The sequence below is a fragment of the Amblyomma maculatum genome, chromosome 1 (genome assembly GCF_055883805.1).
Source record: "Amblyomma maculatum isolate TAMU_Amacu chromosome 1, ASM5588380v1, whole genome shotgun sequence".
In the NCBI taxonomy this organism is placed as follows: Eukaryota; Metazoa; Arthropoda; class Arachnida; order Ixodida; family Ixodidae; genus Amblyomma; species Amblyomma maculatum.
In genome coordinates, this window is record NC_139344.1 from 25,449,751 (window position 1) to 25,470,737 (window position 20,987).

At 48.1% G+C, this 20,987-nt stretch overlaps 1 protein-coding gene across 1 annotated transcript in view; it reads left to right on the forward strand.

The window, feature by feature from the left end:
• Positions 1-20,987, forward strand: part of LOC146201958 (nephrin-like) — a 141,389-nt gene that overhangs the window by 66,333 nt on the left and 54,069 nt on the right. The window contains exon 2 of the mRNA XM_084587877.1: positions 7,400-7,714. Within this exon, the coding sequence (XP_084444003.1) occupies positions 7,400-7,714 (315 nt within the window). The remainder of the gene's footprint in view (positions 1-7,399; positions 7,715-20,987) is intronic.

Below are 20,987 nucleotides of genomic sequence, written 5' to 3' on the forward strand. Positions count from 1 at the left end.
CATAAATCTACAAAAATCGTATATGACCTTTTCTTTTTTTTTTTTGTTGTAGCAAAAGCGAAATGCGAAATAATTAAAATTGGGCTCTTCCTCTCAATTATTTTTGTTTCATGCAGAAGCAAATTTCTACTGCGCAAAAAATTCACGACCTTACATGCCATTTTATCGCAAAGGAAAAAAAAGAAGTTACCCACGCTACTGCTTCAAACCGCGTTTCATTTCACATAATTTTCATGCCAGGTATATAAACTTCGGTTTACGGCTAGGCGTTCCCGAATAAAAAAAAACGGCTCATTCTTTTCCTGCCCTTCGAAGCACTAAAGGTAGGCACAGTGTCTTCCAAGAACCAAATGGGAGACGGGTGCGTTGGCTCCTTGCTTCTTTCTTGCATTCCCTGCTTTCCCTTTATATTCTATCCCAGGAACGAAGTTACGACTTCTCGTTTACGACCTGAAATGTACAGCTGAGCGCAGCGGCGAAACCTTCGCGAATAACGCGAACATCGCGAAAAGACATCGCAGGGAGATTCCCCGACGTAAACTTGCAATGACGGGTCCGAGAAACTGGGGGCGAACGGAGATTTTCTTTGCTTTTTCCTGGTTATTCCAGGTTTCATATTCCCGCCTGGCTGACCACGAGATGAATACCGGCTCGATGTCATTTAAGATCTACGTCGATTTTACCCTGATATTCTCGGTTCGCGTGCCAGCCCGAGCTTACATCCTGTCTGCCGAAGGCAAGAAATGCAAGTATAGAGAGTAAATTGCTGATGGCCTTTATGGTCATCCCGCCGCGACGTCTTTGAAATACGCCCGCCTTGACGCGACAAAGCCATAGGTTTACTGGATATATAACCTATGAGAAACCCCTTGATGTGCTTTGGGGCTTCCCATGTTCTTTTTTTTTTTTTATCTATTTAGAATGGCTCGTATTCATGTGGATATGACCATGCAGCATACGAACGCGTAGCTGCACGGTGAAAATGCGTTTTAGGTTTTGTGCTCGCTCTGAGCTGTTAATGAACAAAAAGAAGTTGCCTGAACTTGGACATCGCAGCGCCAATCCACAGGACATTTTATATGAAGTATTTGGTTCAGGAAATCTGTACAGCTGACTGTACTTCATTGTTGCCGCGCAAGGCCACCACTTGTGTGTGTCTAAAGATGTCAGAAAGCTACTAGCTCATCGATAAAAGCGAACCGGTTGAATGTACCGAGAAGCACGGCCGTGTTATCAGTTGATGCGAGCAATCTTTATCAGTGCATTTGAACGAGCATGCTCTCCTGTATTCAGCAATGTTTTGTTTGCGCGCGAAGCGCAAGGCGCACTTCACACATGGCCGCACTGCACTGTGTCACGCTGGGCTGTTTTGTAGAGCTTGTTCGAAATGCTGCTCGAAAGAGCTGCGCCGATCGGAATTCTCCGAGAGTGAAGCGAGCTGCCACATTTCATTTCCGGTGCGTGCTACTGGTGTTTGGAGCGTTCTCGGCGGAGTTTAGAGCCGGCTCAATCTAGCATATGCTTTACTTCCTTTCTTCAGCGCTGTCTCGACTGGTGCCGCTGCTGTTGATTTGATCGAGCACCGCGTTTTTCGAGGAACGACGAATGTGCTTAGCTTTCTCTTGCGGCATGAGTTATTCAGAGCGGCATTTGTGAAACTTTTAACTTTTACTCGGCGACTGAAATAGAACGAGAACATTCAAGGAAAACATGAGGTGCGCGAGGTCTTCGCGCCCCAGAAAAAAATGGTCTTAGATCCTGACCTCGCACACGCCACATCGAACGCACTGCTGCTTTTTGTATGCAGAGCACTCGAAACATTTCCGAAATGCGGCTCAGCATATTTCTGCATTTTGTGCGAACGAAGCCACTCATTTCGGGGTAGAAGAATCTGGTCTCTTCCCCCGTTTGACAAGTACTCCTGCACGACCCGCGATATTACATTATACGCCCTTGATGCCTGCTCCGGATATCTTCCGGGAACAGCGCGGAAAACGTGCTCAGCGCGTCCAGGTCGATTGCTTTTTGTTCGGCGCTGTCATGACGACAGTGGCCTCCCTGTTTGCACTGTGGCGGACTTGGGCCGGCTGCAGTAGCGCTTCAGGACGCCCTGCATGCCGATGACTGGGTCGCCCGCCCTGGGCACGCCGTCCTCATTCCCGCGGACGACCTCCCAATGATTCATGTGTGACCAGCACCCACAGAGCGTGGCAATAATTGACCGTGCCGTCGTGGGCACGCGTGGTCCACGCTGGATGAGCCTCGTATTTCGCTCCCTTGTACTTTGTTTTTTGTCACTGTACGCGCGCCCGGCTCTCGCTTTTTAGCGCAGCGTTCCGGAAGCGGAGTATTATCGCGTCCAGTTGACCATGCGGCGCTTATATGAGTGTTCTTCCGGTACAGCAGTGAGCGCAGTATGTCTCGCTTTCTTTTTTATTATCTTTGGCCTGCGGTTTCAAAGGCAGTCCGCGCGCAATGACGGAGTGCATATTAATGAGACAACGGGCGGCAAAGTGAAAAACTAATATAAATTACTGTTTTCTTATTCTGGTTCAATTTTTGGTCGCTAAATACCCCTTTGCGCCGACCCTGGATCTGCCTGAAAGGACAACACGGTGCAGTGTTCCGTTGCAAATGGCCTAACATAAGCTGAACAGAATCTACTGTTTATCGCGGCACTTCCGTGGTACGCTAGCTCAGCCCTGTCTACATTTACGGACGTGACCAAAAGGGGGGGGGGGGGAGGGGGGGTCTCCTTTATGGGCTCATTTGGCGTAATCGATTTCAAGCACGCGCTGTACACGGTCTTTTGTCATAGAGGGAACCGTTTCTAGTCGGCCTCTTCGGTTAACGTTAACCATTAATACGTTTCCGTTATCCATCGGGCGTGTCTTAGATAAACAATAAAAAATGGCATAGTATGGAGTCTGGTATTAACGCTCATAAAGCAGGGCATGAATTATGAGCGTCGCCACAGACGTGGACTTCGAATTAATTTCGCCCATATGAATTTCTTCGAGGTAACCAGACATTGCACAGCACAGCGGCGTTTCTGCATTGCGGTTCCTCCGAAACCAGGCCGCTGTGGCCGGGTTCGAGAAGATACGGAGAGAATACTTGAGTCAAGAAGATGGTTACACGCAGTTAAGGAGATATACAATACTCCATTGTTGTTTGCTTATTGTCACCTACACATGCGTTGATTTTTTTTTTTTTTTGTTCGTTGCACCTTTGAAAAATGCATAGGTTCTCATGCTGCTTCTTCGGTTCCTCAATGAAATGCCACTGGCAACAAAGCAGCATTGAAACTGGTGACACTTAATCAACATAGACTACGCGTAAAGAGCGAATGCCGCAGACAATAAAATTGGGAGATAAAGCTACACCCGTCAATACCAGCGCAAACCGTGGGCGTAGCTTCGTTGTTTCAAACACTGAAGAATGCAACTTGCTGTCGCCGCCTATTGTTATCAACGCAACACTGAAAATCACAGTATCATGACTTACCCGTACAGACTTTTTCACGACCCCGGGAGAAACCGGTTTGACTGGGCTGTGAAGCAGGCGTGGGGGGAGAATCCACAGCTTTTTCCTGTGCTATGAGCACAGCCCAGTCTCCAATATGGCAGCGCCCTTTGGCCAATTTTGAAAATGTTTCGGCTTGCCACTCTTGATTCGGGCGCGTCGAGGGCGCGTCTTCCTTTTCAGTTATTAGCCTCCTCTCCGCGCTTGAGTGCGAACAGAGCAAAAACGGTTCATTTTTGCTCTAACCCTTTCCCTTCTCCCGAATACGTTGAAGGATGACGTGTAATATTGGGAACATTTTATTTGGGTACTATGCGTGTTTAGATTTGTATGCAAAAAAGCTTTGACGAAGAGTGAAGTGTAAGGTGAATGCCGAAAAAAAAAAAAAAATCTGCCGCGAGTGGAAACAGTAAGCCCCAGCTTGCAGGCTGCCAAGGTAGATTAGATTCAGAGTCTGCTAAAGAGGCAGTTCATTGTGCCGAACACACAAGAATCTTCTTGGAATAAAATGACTTAAGAGGCCGCTGCTGTGCAATTTCCGTTGTTTACCTTCACTCGAGAAAATGTCAGGTGACTGCCACAGGCTTACTCCGTTCGCTTCCTTTGTTTATCGATTAATAAATGCACTGTGCTTCACCGCCTCCTTCGTGGTCCAGGGACGTTCTAGTACTAGTGCCAATAAAAGAGGGATGGCTTTTGACGCTGTACATGTTCGACAAAAAAAAAAAAAATCTAAAGCTATACCACGCACTAGCGAGCGCTGCAGCAGCGCAGATAGGCGGAAATAGGTCTTTAGAATTTTTTATGAACTCGTTTTCATGTCGCACGTACTTTTAAATATTTTTCATGATAAAGCTTATTTATGCGTGTCAGTGACATTACCGAACCCGTCAATTTTCTTGCCAATAGGCACGTAGCGCACTTCATCGGAGTTGCAATATGTATACGTTCCCCAGGTGGCGCCAGCAGTGTCTCGTCGCGCTCTGATTCATCAACGATGATAGGACGACAACGCCCGCTGAGAGAAGTAACACTTTAGGGTTGGATAATATGAGGCCAACACTGTTCGTGTGTCAAGGCGGTAAATATGATGCAGGGCCTAGGGAATACAAAGAGGACTCGAGTACCCGCGCGTGAGCACCTTAACGCAACATTTCTGGACTTCGGTAATGCGATTTCGCATTTATATCTCAGAGTCATCTTCGGTATACTTTTGACGTGACTCAAAAACGTCGCTTTGCTCTGTCTGTTAAAAATGCTGCAGAAATGTTCGTCTTTTTTTTTTTTTTCTTTCAGCTTGTGTCCTGCAACGAGGAGTTATAAATAGATGAAGAAATGCATTCTTCTTTTTATTTTCGCTGGGTCGATGAACGCTGCCCTTCCCAAAGATCATTTCTGAGTGTTCAATAAATATGTCTCTTTGAAACGTAAGTGGTGTGTAGCGGGGGCTTGTTTAATAATTCCGCAAAATCTATTCATTGGCCCCCATCTGTCATTGTTCACATCAGCATTAGAAAACAGAGGCATATGGCGGCATTGCTTTCAGGCTACCGTTCCTAACTTGCTAAGCGCTAGCTGCTGAATATAACAGAATAAAATAATAAGAGGTGAAAAACAAAATTTCAATATATGGCCATAGAAGTGCATTTTTGACGAAGTGAATGACGTCTTCGTGTTAAAATAGCAGCCTTTCTTGATAAATGTATCCCAGCTAAGAAAACAAAAATAACTACAGCTGTGTTTATAGCGAACAGCTTTGTCGAAGCACAACAAAATACTTTATAATACAATACTACTAGTTCCACCAAGTCTTTTTAATTATCTCGCTATTCACTTAAACAAGTATTTTCAAGGATCTGTCACGTGTAAAACATATATAAAACTTCTCTGAGTTCAACTGAACTGAATGGCGCCTTTTCTTGCAAAACAACTGGACTACAAAAACCTTGTGCGACATTAACGTAAATATGCAAGCGCTATCTTTACTACTGCTGACTTTACTGCTGCTCCAGAAACTGTTCATAATCTAATCACTTGGCTAATTTCCTCAAGCTATTTCTGGCATTCATTCATCTCTATCTGATGTCGCAGTTACAAGTTCTTCCTATCAGTTCCAGCCACCTAATCTCGCCTCTCTGTTTCTGTCGCTATTTTTTTTTTTGTCCATTATTCCGTGACAGTCAATTCATCAATCAGCACATCGAACGCTTCGCATAGGCTGTCCTAACAGTGTAATCCTGTCAAATTACTGCACAGCAGCATGCCACGGGTCATTCTTCACGGGTGTCGCTTACGACAGGAATTTCCTTCCCAAAAGTACAGCAGTAACCCATGATTCAAGCTTCACAAATGACTGCCATTGACGAAGCTTTCTCATCATCGTCATGTTTCCCAGAAACCAGTCATCAATAATAGGCGTACACCCGCTCACCCCATGTAATGTTCCCCGATGGAAGCTCTGAGGTACTAATGGATAATAAAAGTATTCTTATTTTAAGTGGGCACAGACGAACACTTTTTATTGAGCTTTTGGAGAACACTTACGTATAAAAACTGATAGCTGCGATTAATCGGCCCATGAAAGTGTGAAATCAGCGTCTAATAGACCCTGTATATGGTCATTTCATTAATCCCCTTCCTGTTACTATACGCGGACCAAATACGTTGGTAATAACGCTCTCCTGCAAGATTGTTCTCTCGTCGTAAATTCAAATTGCAGCAATCGTTATCATTATCTCCTTAGCTGTATTGGCCCTGTCATTTTTATTAATGCTTTTGCGTGGGCGTATTGCCTTGCAATCTCCTTGGGGCCGCGTTGTTCCCCTCATCAGGCATGTCCCGCGAGACCTCGCCCAGACATTACACACATGTGCACGATGGATGAACCTATCGAGCAGCGACATGCGGAACAAGCACGTGCCGTCCCAGATAAGCTCAACTTCGCCTGGACGCTCGCTGCGCCAAGGATAGCAGCAGGAACGCTTGGAAGCAGACTGCTGCTAGCTTTGACAAGATCTCACGTACTTTGAGACAGTTTGCTCCCCCTAATGAAAGCAAAAAAAAAAAAAAGAGAGGCGGTTCGGCCCAGTTCTGATGAGAAAAACAAGAAGCGACAGAGCACTTGTCACGCATTCGCAAGCTCTCGGCATGTCGCAGGCAGTTATTGAGCCGCCACTCTGCTCGAATTGGAGTTTCAGAGCCTGTCGTAGCGCTTCCAGCATTGTGTCGCTTCACTCTGACGTCTTCCCAAAGTCGCCTTTTCTAGTTTCCGTCATAGGTTTTCATTGTTCTTGCCAAGTGTTTTGTTACGTTGTGAAAAGAAAGAATATTATTGTATTAAGAGTTATAATTTATCTTGGTCGTAAGCATTTTAGGGATTAAATTGCAAATCAGTAACAGATATTTCATTGCTCTTTAAACTTGACTTAATTGGACGCAAGACAAGATATCCCCCCTCCCCCTTATACTGCTGTGCTTATAATTTATTTTGTCCAAATTAAATTGTCATTACTAACTAATATGATAACCCGAAATGATTAGGGACTCGATGGACGGTATATCTTAATTAAGGAAACTTTGCTTAGTTTCATGCACCTACTCTGACGGTTGATAATGATTTATTACGACCTTGTTTCTATTATCAGAAGTATTCTTACTGCTATCATTTATGCTTTGTTGATAAATTTTCACGCAGCTTCACTTTACACGACTTAGCTGGTGCATCTGGCAGCTTAACTAAAAGGGAATTAAGCTGCAAGTAATGCAAATAAGCGTTGTTATTTGCAATAAAGGGGTGCGCACTCTCATTACGCTTGAAGCCACACAGTTGTTTGTAAGTATAGTGGTTAACGGTAGATGAAATATGCCTTCGCAGTGAAACCGCAGAGCGTGACCATCCGGGGCGCCCATGGACCCCTCTCGGCCAACTACCCGGCCGAAGTGGAGTGCGAGGCCGTGGGCTCGCGGCCTCCGGCCAACCTGACCTGGGACCTCGATGGTAAGGCGCTCACGTCCAGCGCCTTGGAAGGCGGGGGCGCTCGTCCCGAAGCAGCAGCCAACGACGTCAGCGTCAGCGTGGTGCGGTTCACGCCGTCGCCTCATCACAACGGACGGCCGCTGCGCTGCCGCGCGGCCAACCCCGAGATGCCGGACGACGTTATCGAGGACTCCTGGACGCTAGACGTGCACTGTGAGTTGTTGGAAGTGGAAAACGTGCATACGCTGCGATCCCGTATCGCTTTCTAATTCTTTGACGGGCTGACAATCAACGTCGATAGCGTTCAGCACTACCGCCGTACGACTGCGTGTCATGATTTTACGGTTTTTCTCACGCTACACAATCATAAACCGTACATGCGCAGATTAGAGTTGTATACTAGGCTGAGGCTGGCCTTTTTGCGTCGAATATATTCAATTCGTGCCTGTATTTCCCGAGATATGGATTTATTTGTCAATCACATTATAACTGCCCCCGTTGATCAGGAAAGGCTTATAGCTGTAACACCGGTGATTGGTGGGAAATTTCTTGTATCCTAGGGCTGCTCATGTACATTACCATGCGTTGTAGTGGAGGTGGCCGCAAAAATGTTGCGCGCTTCTCGGTTTTCTTTACGTCCAGTGAGTTCTGCACTGCAAATGTTTGTTTCTGATTTCGTCTCTAGTGAAATATGGCCGCGATTCAACCTAGCAGCTAATTTGATAGCCCCTGACGTACCGCGATGGCTTAACCTTGAAGGAGGCCTGTCACCTACCTGAATTTTTATGTCAAATTTAGATTTTATGGATTAAAAAAAAAAAACGAGAAGGGCATCGCACAAACTTCTCTTTGTGAATAGCCGATGCAGTCAGAGGAACACAAAGTGTGGGGAAAACGGTAGTAGTAAACTCCGTAATTAATTAAATTTTGTTAGTCAACTTATTTGTGAGTGAACAGCGTGCTCCCTTATATTGAAAATATAGAGGCAGGTGATTAAGAAGTTATTCTTTCTTTTCTTTTTTACAATTTTAGTAACGCGACTATGGCCTGAATTATGAGCATCTAAGTCCATTCCGACGAATTACGTCTGCGATGCCGTGGCACTCGGCAGGAAGCTCTTCCCTGATTTGACGCAGATGTTGCGTATGGCGCTTGTTTTGACAAGGAAGGGAGCAGTTACCGGCGACCGCGGTAACTTTACGCTCTTGGCCGGCAGCGTGGAGTCGCTGCGCTCCACCGCATGAAAAGCTTCAAGCACCGCAGCATTCTATCGCCCCCTCTATATGCAACCCCTCAAGGAAATTGCGCTCGGTCCGCGCCGCCTACACAAGGATTATACGGTTGCGTCGGCGACGAACGAAATATTCTCAGCGTCGCCTGCTGCTGCACTTCCCTGTTAGTTGGAACTTAGTGCGCAAATTCTGCGTCAGACCACGAATGGATCTCATACTGAGGGCTGCGTTCTCGCGTGCGAAATTAGATGGACTAAAATTTTACACGCTCATTTCATAGGACACAAGTGCGTTACCCAAATAGCAAAAATAGAAGCCTTCGAATACCATACCACTGCCCCTAAGTTCTGTCTAAACATGCGCGCTAACCGCGTAAATAAGGAAATTCTGAATTTATTACTGCGCCCACAAACTATTTTCCGCTTGTGTCCAACTGGCAGCGTAAGGCCTTTACAAAAACGACTTTTGTGAGGCATCCGTGTGCTGTGCGATGTCAGTGCACGTTAAAGATCCTCAGGTGGTTGAAATTTCTCCGTAGTCCTCCACTACGGCCCCTTTTCGTCTCTCTCGGCATTCACTCCCACCCTCCTTTTTTTCTTTGGGGGCGTTGTTCAGGTGTCCACAGATGAAGTGTTACAGATACTGTGCCTTTCTGTTCCCGTGAGCCAATTATTATTATTATTATTATTATTATTATTATTATTATTATTATTATTATTATTATTATTATTATTATTATTATTATTATTATTATTATTATTATTATTAATCTTCGTATCTTTTAAAGATATCCACGAAGCCTGATTCTAAACACCCGGTATAGCGGCTACTGTGCGTCACAGCAACAAGTTCTCCTCTGCAGGGGAAGAACGCGCCGGGACAGAGCGCTAGCTGCGGCCTCTCCGAACTGCAACTGAACTGCTCTGAAACGTTCGCTCGGTCTGTAGCACATGCACATTGCTTGGAAAGGGCCCTTCCTTTAGGGCTGTTTTCTGCTCTTCTTGCGTGACACGCTTAGCGCTCGCTGTGTTTCGGCCTTAAATTGTCTCCGAAATGGTTTGGCGCTCGCAATCTGGCCCGTGTATTTTGCGCCAACTGTAACACCCGTCATGTAAAAAGAAGCAATTTCATGCCGTCGTCGCACCACAGCTTGCCACATCTTCGTCTCCAAGCCTCACCATTAAGAAAATTGCGGTGAAAGAGTCAATGTATGAGGTCAAGCACTAGGTTTATTGCTGCTTCAATTGTCGGCAGTAGCTTATGACCTGGCAATTACGCAAATGGCCATGCATCGTAGCAAGGCGCGGTGATAATCTCGTTTGCTCGCCGATAGCATTTTTTATGCAGCGATTTCGCTTCCTGGCAACGGAAAATACTAAAAATATACACCCAAAAAAAAAAAAACAAAAACAAAAGCGGTATGAATGACAGCGTCGCTGTGCGATGTTTTGAACTCTACATATAAAGTGTTCTGAAGAAATAAGGCCTTTTAGAAGTTGCCTAATCGTCATTGTACAAAAAGGTTAATAAATTCATGCAAGTGAACACGTCTAGCTAAGCTCGTATATATCCGAGAAATTTATTAGTGCACCGTCGGAGGAGGGTTCTTATGTATACTCTTAGCGCTGCTAAATAAAGCTAGCACGCATTCCTACTCTATACCACCCTGGTTCTATGCGGGGTAAAGTCACCTCTGGAATTTACTCGCGATTGCTCTCTAATTACGGAATATAAGCTAAGTTCATTCGTCTCCTGGAATCTTTCGGCAATAAATAAAAAGAAATATAAAATAAGGTCCTGTGTCATGGAACGGGAGGAAATTAGATTACCGAGTTTAAAATGTGGGACGCGTTTTCAGCGGCCACAGCGGGCGGGGCGAAATTTGTTTTCAGCGGACGCCGAATTACCGCCGCATTTCAACTCTCCGCGCTCGGTCAGGCGAAATTCAAACTCGATGCCGCTCCTTGTCCACATTATTACGAGCTGAGCTAAGACGCATTCCTCCGACAAAAGCGGAGCGTAAACGAACTCCTTCGTCGGCCTGTCAAGCCCAATGGAGCGCATAAGCTGCGAAAACGAGTTTCTCCCTAGCGCGCGCAATGCTTGGCAGCGACCGGGAAAAGAGCGACCCGCATTTGCGTGCCGGCGAAATTCCCGCGGAAGAAAATACGAATGAGAAGGTTAGCGTCGCTGATTGGCTGCTGGAGACCTGATCACGAGCGGCGGAGAACGGTTAGGGAGGGCGGGCTTCTCATTTGTTGTGTCCGAGGCTGTTCAAAGCATAGGAGATTCCGGTTGTTTGATTGGATGGCACGCACCGAATGTCACACCACCCGTTTCCAATTTGCTGGGCCATCAGCCCGTTCATTTTGTCTACAAAGAATACAAAGAAGTCACCTTTGTATTTCGCCACAACGCGTTGCGCTTGACATCGTGAGTTGGGCTATAGTCACACAGGCGTGCTCAGCTGTCCAGGATAGGACGCCCGCGTCTCCTGCCTTCAATCCGCTGGTGCGCGTATGCCACCTCTAGAACACGGGAAGAAAATGCTATCTTTGCCCGGCCGCCCTCCGCACGTCAGCACACATAGAATGGGATTGCAGTGCACTTGTCCAAATCCTAGGGGATGCGATGGTGGTGGTGACGATGATGGATGTGTAAGTATTCACCTCGTCCAGTAAAAGTTGGCTCTTTCCAGGAGGATCCCTCAGTCCAGGTCTCCTACTGCGACTGCTGCTAGCGTGCTCTTATCAGTTTGCGCTGGTCATCCAAGACCGAGCTGGACAGAACAGTTTCCCAATGGACGGGAGTAGGGTTAGGGTGATGAACTTCCGGCTTTATATGGCACGCCTTGTGGGTGTGGTAGAAGGAGGAGAAGTATTCGTTGCATCATGAGGGTATGTTAGGCTAAAGTCTTGTGTGAATAGTGCAGTGAGGTACAATAGGTATATGTATTGTTTTGTGCCCGCCGCCTGACCGCTGCTTGCCCTCAGGTACGTCTTTCGTGGGCTGATGAGTACATTTCCTTGCACAGGCGTTGATGCTGGAGCGGACTTGCGTACTGGTTAGGTACTGGCTCCGGTGAAGGACTGTGGTCTATGACGGCTCCGGGTGTCCGCGTGGCCCGCGCGCATGCGACAGCGTATGTGCGCTGTTTGCCAGGAAGGGGCCCATAACCAGGGTTCATATTGGTATGAAGCTGGTGGTGTAAGTTCTGCGGGTTATTACCGCGTACTCGGCCCTTGCGGTTGCTTCGAAATGGTGCCCGTGAGTCTCTGGCAGCTTATGTTGATTTAGTCGAACGGCTGGAGATGATGGCTAGCGTTATGGCTGCTTCATCTGCTTGCAAGGCAGGGGCGGTTGTGATGGATGCGGTCGCAATCGTATCTAGCACTTGATAGTTTACGCTGATGCTTTCAGCTTTGCGGTCGGGTAATAGCTGCATGAGTATAGGTCATTTGTGATGATTTACTGTAGGGGCGACCAAGCTCTATGGCTCGCCCTTTCCTTCGTTCAGTGTTGTAGACGGGTTCCATATTTCTGGGAAGAGGTGCAATTTTTCAGGTGTTCCTTGATGATTGGTAAGAGTGCATGTTGTCAGGTGGTTATAGTGGTTTGTGGGAAGGGGATATCTGAGGCTTTGCAGCAGGTAACGTCGGGTGGTGCTGAAAGTCAGGCGCTCAGCTAGGGCTTGCAAGGTGGTCTTCTATGAGCTTCCTGTCTGTGTTATGAACTCAAAAGGCGAAGGTCTTCTCGGTGGATGTGGATAATATTATACAGAGTGCTTGCTTTAAGGCTTTGCGAATCAAAATATCAGCCAAGCTTTCTGGACAAAGAGCTTTGATATTGTCACGTCTCGATTGAACGCCAAGGAGGACCCAAAGATAGGATGGGTTTAATAAATCAACCTGGACGAGTCTTGCGCTCCAACTTCCTTCTCTTCCAGGCTCGCGCTTGTGGGGCCCAGTCATCATCTTTGGCGTCGTCTTCTATGCGGCATTTGCCCCCCTCCTCAGGAAGCATCGTCCCGATGAGCATAAAAGGGAGTAGGAGGTCAAGGTCAGTCCGAGTTGTACGGCTTCATGCGTACAACGTGGACGACGTCGGCTTGTTGCTGGCGTCGCTTTGAGGTCGACACCCTGTCTGGCACCACCTCATAAGTGACGTCGGTTAAACGTCGCTGAACAACATATGGCCCGAAATATCGCCGCAATAGTTTTTCGGAGAGTCCACGGCGGCGTATAGGCGTCCAGACCCACACTTTGTCGCCAGGTTCGTACATGACATGTCGGCGTCTATGACTGTAGCGTCGTGCATCATGCTCTTGCTGATTCTTGATCCGCACACGCGCTAGTTGGCGGGCTTCCTCTGCACGCTGAGCGATTTCCTCGGCGTCCTGATCGAGATCGTCGGTGTCGGCATTCGGGAGCAACATTGCATCCATCATAGTTGTTACTGGTCGCCCGTGAAGGAAGCTGAATGGTGTCATACGAGTGGTGTCTTGGCGTGCCGTATTGTAGGCGAACGTGACGTAGGGAAGAATTTTGTCCCAATTCTTGTGGTTCACGTCAACGTACATGCAAAGCATGTCTGCGATGGTTTTATTGAGACGTTCCGTCAACCCATTGGTTTGGGGGTGATAGGCTGTAGTTTTACGATGACTGGTACCACTGAGGCGGAGAACGGTCTCCAAAAGTTCGGCCGTAAATGCAGTTCTTCGGTCAGTTATAATGAGCGCCGGAGCGCCATGCCTCAGGACAATGTTCTCCACAAAGAACCGAGCTGCTTCGGCGGCGGTACCCCTTGGCAGAGCCTTGGTCTCCGCGTAGCGGGTTAGATAATCGGTGGCGACAATTATCCATTTATTTCCGGCTGTCGACGTCGGAAATGGTCCCAGGAGGTCCATGCCGATTTGCTTAAAAGGTGTTGTTGGCAATTGAAGAGGATGGAGTAGGCCAGCTGGTTTTACAGGGGGTGACTTACGGCGCTGGCAGTCTATGCACGTACGTACATAGTGTTTCACTGTCGCAGGCAGTTTTGGCCAGTAGTATCCGTGCTGGACTCTAGCCAACGTGCGGGTGTAGCCTAGGTGACCGGCGGTTGGCTCGTCGTGACACGCTTGCAGAACTTCATTGCGGAGAACAGATGGGACGACGAGTAGATGACTGTTTCCCCCAGGGCGGAAGTTCTTCTTGTAAAGCACGTTGTTGCGAATAAAGAATGAAGAGATTACTCGGTTGAAAATCTTAGGCACAACGGTAGTTCGTTTTTCCAAGAAATCAATAAGAGGGAGCAATTCCTGGTCTTCTCGCTGCTGTTGGGAAAGCGTTGCGTCATCTATGGCACCTAAAAACGCAGTGTCTTCATCGGTCATAGTGAAAGGTTCGACCGGCGCTCGCGAAAGGCAGTCAGCATCCGCGGGATTTTTTCCAGATTTGTAAATAACTGCCATGTCGAATTCTTGTAATCGAAGGCTCCAACGCGCGAGTCTCCCTGAAGGGTCCTTTAGATTCGTCAGCCAACAGAGCGAGTGATGGTCGCTAACGACTTGAAAGGGGCGAGCGTACAAATAAGGGCGGAACTTCATAACCGCCCATACCACTGCAAGGCATTCTTTTTCGGTTGCCGAGTAGTTCGCTTCTGCTTTAGATAGGGTCCTGCTGGCGTAAGCAATTACTTTTTCCACGCCATCCTGGCGCTGCACCAGCACAGCACCTAAGCCCACGTTGCTGGCATCCGTATGAAGCAGTGTAGGGGCGTCGTCATCAAAGTGCGCCAGGACAGGTGGTGTCTGTAAACGTCTCCGCAGCTCATTAAACGCTTGTTCCTGTTCTTCACCCCAGTGAAAGACAGCATTGTCACGCGTCAGCGAAGTTAATGGCCAGGCAATTCGTGAGAAACCAGCAATAAACCGGCGGTAATAGGTGCAAAGACCCAGGAAACGCCGCAATGTCTTTTTGTCCGTAGGTGTCGGGAACTTGGCGACTGCGGAGAGCTTTTCAGGATCAGGCCGGACACCTTCTTGGCTAACGATGTGACCTAAGAATTGCAGCTCCTCGTACCCGAAGTGGCACTTCTCGGGTTTTAGTGTGAGGCCCGCAGATCGTATGGCCTGAAATACAGCTAGCAGACGGCGTAGATGCTCTTCAAATGTGGCCGAAAACACAATAACGTCGTCAAGATACACCAGGCATGTTTGTCACTTAAGTCCCGAGAGCACAGTATCCATCAACCTCTGAAATGTTGCTGGTGCTGAGCATAAACCGAACGGAAGGACCTTAAACTCGTACAATCCATCGGGAGTGACGAATGCTGTCTTCTCCCGATCTCTCTCGTCTACTTCTATCTGCCAATATCCACTTTTCTAGTCCATTGATGAGAAGTAACGTGCATTTCGTAGGCGATCAAGGGAATCGTCGATGCGAGGAAGAGGGTACACGTCTTTTTTAGTTACTTGGTTGAGCTTGCGGTAATCTATGCAAAATCTTAAGCTGCCGTCCTTCTTTTTAACAAGTACCACGGGGGAAGCCCAGGGGCTCTGTGACGCCTGGACAACGTCGTCTCTAAGCATTTCGGCCACCTGGCGCTGAATGGCTGCACGTTCTTTCGGAGCTACACGGTAAGGATTTTGTCGAATCGGGCGAATCGAGTCATCCGTGATGATTCGATGTTTTGTCAAAGGCGTTTGGCCGATCCGCGATTCGGAAGCAAAGCAGTCTCGAAATTGATCTATGAGATCCAAAAGATGGTCCCGTTCTGAAGAAGACAAATTTGGACTCACATCGACGATGGTTACGAGCGTCTTGCACTCTGATCCTTCCTGTTGCAGTGAGAAGCAGTGCTGCGCATTTGGGATGCTGTCGAAAAAGGCCACAGTTGTGCCTTTCGGAATTTGCTGATGCTCGTCGCTGAAGTTTGTCAGCAGCACTTCGGTCTGTCCATTGGTCAAGTTGACTAGCCCTCGAGCTATAGAAATACCTCGGCTTAGTACCAGGGCGACTGCCCTTTCGGCGATACCATCGCCGGTATGCGCCATGTCGCATTTCACTTCAACAAGAGAGCATGATCGCGGAGGTAATGCCACTGTCTCATTGGCGACGCGTAAGGGCATCAGTGGTACTTCCGCACAACCAAGGTCTTCATGATTGTTGGTGAAGGCAACGACGCTGTCACGAATGCTGATTACAGCCCCATGAAGACGCAGAAAGTCCATGCCCAAGATGAGATCTTTGCAACAGTCAGGGAGAATAACGAAGCTGCCAACAAACACCGCGTTTCCTATTCCTATCCGGGCAGTGCACTTCCCTGTCGGTGCCAGTAGCTGGCCCCCAGCACTTCTTATTACTGGCCCATGTCCATTCGGTTTTTACTTTGCGCAGCGTGTCAGCCAGTTTCTGGCTAATAATTGAAAAATCCGCCCCGGTATCCACAGGAGCATGTACCTCCAGCCCATCAATGGAAACGGCGAGGTCAGCGCTAACAACGTTATCTGGGTTGCTCGTCTCTTTCGGCATTTTCGGCGGAAGTGCGGCAAGGTCAGCGGTATCAGCTTCGTTGTCGGGGCTGCTCATCTGGTGCGGCATTTTCGGTGGTAATGTAGGCGGCATTTTCGGCGGTAGTGCGGCAATGTCAATACTAACGGCAGCGTCAGAAGCACGGGCTGTCGGCTGTTGCGGCGGTGGTGAGGGTTTTGACACTTTTAGACTGTGTGCAACCTCCCCTCGTGAGGTTGCGGCTGTTAGTTTCCCCGCTGAGGGCTAGGGGACCGCCGTCCGCCAACGTCAGCATTGCCACGACGCATCGGCGGATAATAACGCTGTGGTGATGGGGAGGAGCGGCGGCGGAAGCCCGGGGATTCGGTTTCCCTGCTGACCGGAAGGCCGTCCTCGGTTTGGGCAGTGTCAGCGTCGAAGCGGCGGCGAGCAGAAGCAGACGGAAAGGCCTACCCCTCTTCGCGGTAACGGCAGTACCGATATACGTGGCCAGGTTGTCCGCAGTAGAAACAGAGTGGCCGGCTGTCATAACTGCGCCACCTGTCCGTTCGGCGTAGTTGAGAGCGCCTGGAAGGCGCCCACTGAGGCCCCTGGAAGAATCACGTCTCCTGACGGCTTGGTGAGCTCGGTTAGGCGTGGTCTGGAGGCGGGCGACGTAGGACCGCGGCGTAGCTCTCAGATTGCGGCTCGTGATAAGGTGCAGGAATGTTGGCCGTGTAGTTGACCGGTTGTGGAACGCGGTATGGTGGTTCGGAAATGGCTGCCGCGTTGTCGACTGGATGAAACTCGTTGCACTGGGCAGACGGTGTTAGGGAGCACCGAATTTCATTCCTTACAGCCTGCACGAGGGCCTCTGACGACTGAGCTTTCGTAACCGTAATTCGCTGCAACTCCACAAGGACAATTTCTCTAATCATGTCTCGAAGAGTGGTCTGATCTGTTGCAGTCAGCGCCGCCGCAGTCGTCGGGGCACAGCTGGCTGGTCGGTTGTACTGGCGGCACCGATCTTGGAGGGCTCGCTCTATAGCCGTAGCGTCCTTAATGAACTCACTCACGGTTTTAGGTGGGTTGCGTACTAAGCCGGCAAACAGCTGTTCTTTGACACCGTGCATGAGATGCCGTAACTTCTTTGGCTCACTCATATCAGGGTCGGCACGGCGAAAAAGGCGAGCCATGTCTTCCGCAAACATAGCCACGCTCTCATTCAGCTTCTGGACACGCACTTCAAGCAGGCGCAGTGCATTGTCGCGTCGATCAGTTCTCGCAAAGGTGTCTGCGAGCTGGCGGCGGAAGTCATTCCATGTGGATAAGCTGGCCTCGTGGTTTTCAAACCACGTTCTAGCATTATCCTGAAGGGCAAAATAAACGTTGCAAAGTTTGTGATCTGCGCTCCACTGATTAATCTTGGCCACTCGCTCAAACTGGTCAAGCCAGTCCTCGACATCTTCAAACGCTTCCCCGCGAAAGCACTCTGGCACCTTGGTGTTCTGAAGAGTCACCGGCGTAGGGTTGGGATGTGCCATGGCTTGGGAGACCTGATGGACTTGGTCGTTTGAAGAGTCGCTTGGCAGGTAGTTGTACTCCGGGGCTAGGCCTAGAAGGCGGCGGCTAGCGCGATGTACAGGCGTGTCGATGTCTGGGATTCGCTGTGGACTGCCGGAAGGAGTCTTATGCATACCCCAGCGCGCTCCACCAGTGTCACGTCTCGATTGAACGCCAAGGAGGACCCAAAGATAGGACGGGTTTAATAAATCAACCTGGACGAGTCTTGCGCTCCAACTTCCTTCTCTTCCAGGCTCGCGCTTGTGGGGCCCAGTCATCATCTTTGGCGTCGTCCTCTATGCGGCAACATGATGTGGAGTATGTGATATAAATGATGACAAGTGCCTGAACCAGTCGGGTTATGTCAGCCTCCTTGATAGCTTGGTACTTGCTGGGTACACGTGTAAACATTCGGAGGACATGTGCTTCGCCCTGTCTGAGGAGAAGTAAAGTATGTGTAGCGCTGTCACCTTACCGTAGGTGGAGGCCAAAAGTGTGCAATCGTAGTAGCGTTGGGATGAGAGCAGTATGCAGGGTTAGTTGGACGTCCGGTGCCGGGAGAGGGTGACCTCGTCTTCTGCGGTATAATGAAAGAGGTCCCCTCATCGTATCAGTATCGGTCGCAGTTTGTAGAAAATCTTGCATGGCACCGTCATAGCCTTACGCGGCCCAGATGATGATTTCATCGCTGTACCGTATGAGGTTCGAAGGTTCGAATATAGTGATAAGTGCGTTGTACACACTTCGCGATGACAATATTTTTAAGTATAAGGTTGTGGCCCACAATTTTCAATGCTGCTTTGAGATGAAGTGTCAGGATAGTACCCGTGTGTTGAACCACTCGTCAGGCTGGGGGTTTCACACTTGCTTTAGGCCGGTGAAAGTGTCCCACAGGACGTTGTTGCTTATTCTCATAGGATATATCGGGTCGGTGAGTAATGGTGGCAGTCGAAGTTGACGGGTAACGCGGTGTGAAGCTTAAAACACTTAACTGCTGAATTCGTGTAACGTGAATTGCCGTAGCGAACACCTGCCCATCGTTACAGTCAGTTATCATGGAGATGTCTTCGCACAGGAGCTGTGCCAGTATATCTTCTATTACGTCGGAACAACTGTAGGGTCACGTTAGTGCAACTCCTACCCAACGGCCTTTGCGCTCATCATTCGTTTTTTGTTTGGAGCATAACTTCACCTCAAGTGAGTGAGTGAGCGAGTGATTTAGGGTTTCAGTGAGTTAATATCTTTTGTTGGCTTGTGTGAATGAGCGAGGGAGTGAGTTGTATGAATTCTTAAGTGAGTGATTGGGTGAGTGAGTGACCAAACTTTGGGGTGAGTGAGCGAGGAAGTAAGTCTTAGAGTAAGAGAACTATTATGAGAAAATAAGCGAGCAAGCGAATGAGTATGTAAATGAACTAATCAGTGAGTGAGTGAGCGGGCATATCATTGGTATATAAAGTGAGGGTGCAAGAAAGTAAAGAAATAAATGAGTGAAAGAATAAATAAATGAATGTGCGAGTGAGCAAGTATATTCAAGTTAGTGACCAAGCAATTTAGTGAGTTCGGGAATAAGCTAATGAGTGAGAAAATGAATGAGTGGGCATGACACTGAGTGAGCAAATTGATGTGAGAAAAGGTAGTGAAAGGGCAAAGAAGAGAATTAAAAAGTCAGTGAAAGAGTAAATAGATAAGTGAATCAACAACTGAGCGAATTAACAAGTGAACGCGTTAAGAGCGAGCAAGCGAGTGAGTGATTGAATGAGTAAATGTCGGAAAGGACTATAGTGAGCAATCACATCTATCAAATACTGAGTGAGCGAGCAAACGAATGGGCAAGAGCAATAAGATTCAGTGAGTGAGTGAGGCACACAGGTAATACGAAAGGGGTGAGAAAGATAGAGAGAGGGGGAGGGAGGGTCGGAGAGAGGGAGGAAGAGTGCATGAGCGAGCGAGAGGGAACGAACGTGAGCAAACAAACGCGCACTAATGACTGTTCAATGAGGCCTTTGCGAAACCAGAGAGCTCGCCTGCGGACCGTTCTATGCATGGCCCTTCTGGCTGAACCTCGCTTCGTTTTATAAATAATGGCGCGCGCAGTAAAGCGTGCAATAAAAGCGGCACGTGGCTGATGTGGCGTGCAAAAGCAAGCTGCATTCAGCATGGGGCACAGAAACGACTTTGTCAATTATCGTGATTACGTCGACAGGAGAAATTATCACTTCCGGTTGCTGTAAGCCCGCTTGTGTGTCTTTATGATGCCTCTGTTGAATACAACCGACGCCGTCGTTACCTGAATTAGTCCAGAGACACCACGCGGCTCTGCACAGAAGGTATCATTTAGATACAACCTTGTTTGGGGAGTTTATCAGCTTAGCTTTTTTTTTTTGTTTTTTCACTATGTGCGTGCACCTCTTCAGGGCCGTACTCGGGGAATTCGTCAAAGTGGCGTCGCAATTTCTGGGTGCTGCCTTTGAAGAGATCCCTAATTGGTAACGGTACGGAAAGGTAGACATTGACGACTAAACCACGAAACACGGAGGAGCAAGGTGTAAATGGACCGAGTTCGTGGTAGTACGTCATGGAATGCAAAAATGCGAAAGACAGTTGCCAAATAAAAATGTACGTGTGCGGCTAGTTACCATATAATGCGATGACAGGGCGTAACATTGTGTTCTCAATGTTGTAATCACTACTATAATAATTTATATCTCATATTTTGCGTACTTTGCCCCGTGTACGTATTTCTCTACTCAACACCACAAATTTACTTTGCTCTCTGCGAAATAATTCTTCGTCATTTTCAGGTTTGCTGAGTAATTCCTAATCACTACTAGTAGTCATGATCATTTCTGTAAAATTGTTTCATTACTCACATTTCTTGAAGAATTCTAGGGGCAGCTACCTAGCCGCCTCTTTCTCTGCCCTCTTCTCTTCTAAAAGAGAAGATGAGGATTCCCCTTCTCCGCTTTGCCACCTGCCAACCATGGCAGGTGGTCAGCGCACACAACACTACTCGTGATGCCAGATTTTCTTCACGATCCGCTTCTCGCGTTAACCCAAGAAAGAGTTGGCCACTGGAGCACCTCTGACGCGCAAGTAATTTTCGTCGGCAAAATATGGTAACAGAGTTAAAAAACGTGAAAACCGCGATAATTCCATGAACAAGAGTGGGACCTAACAACGTACGTGACATGCGACAACAAGAATAAAATATTGGAAAGA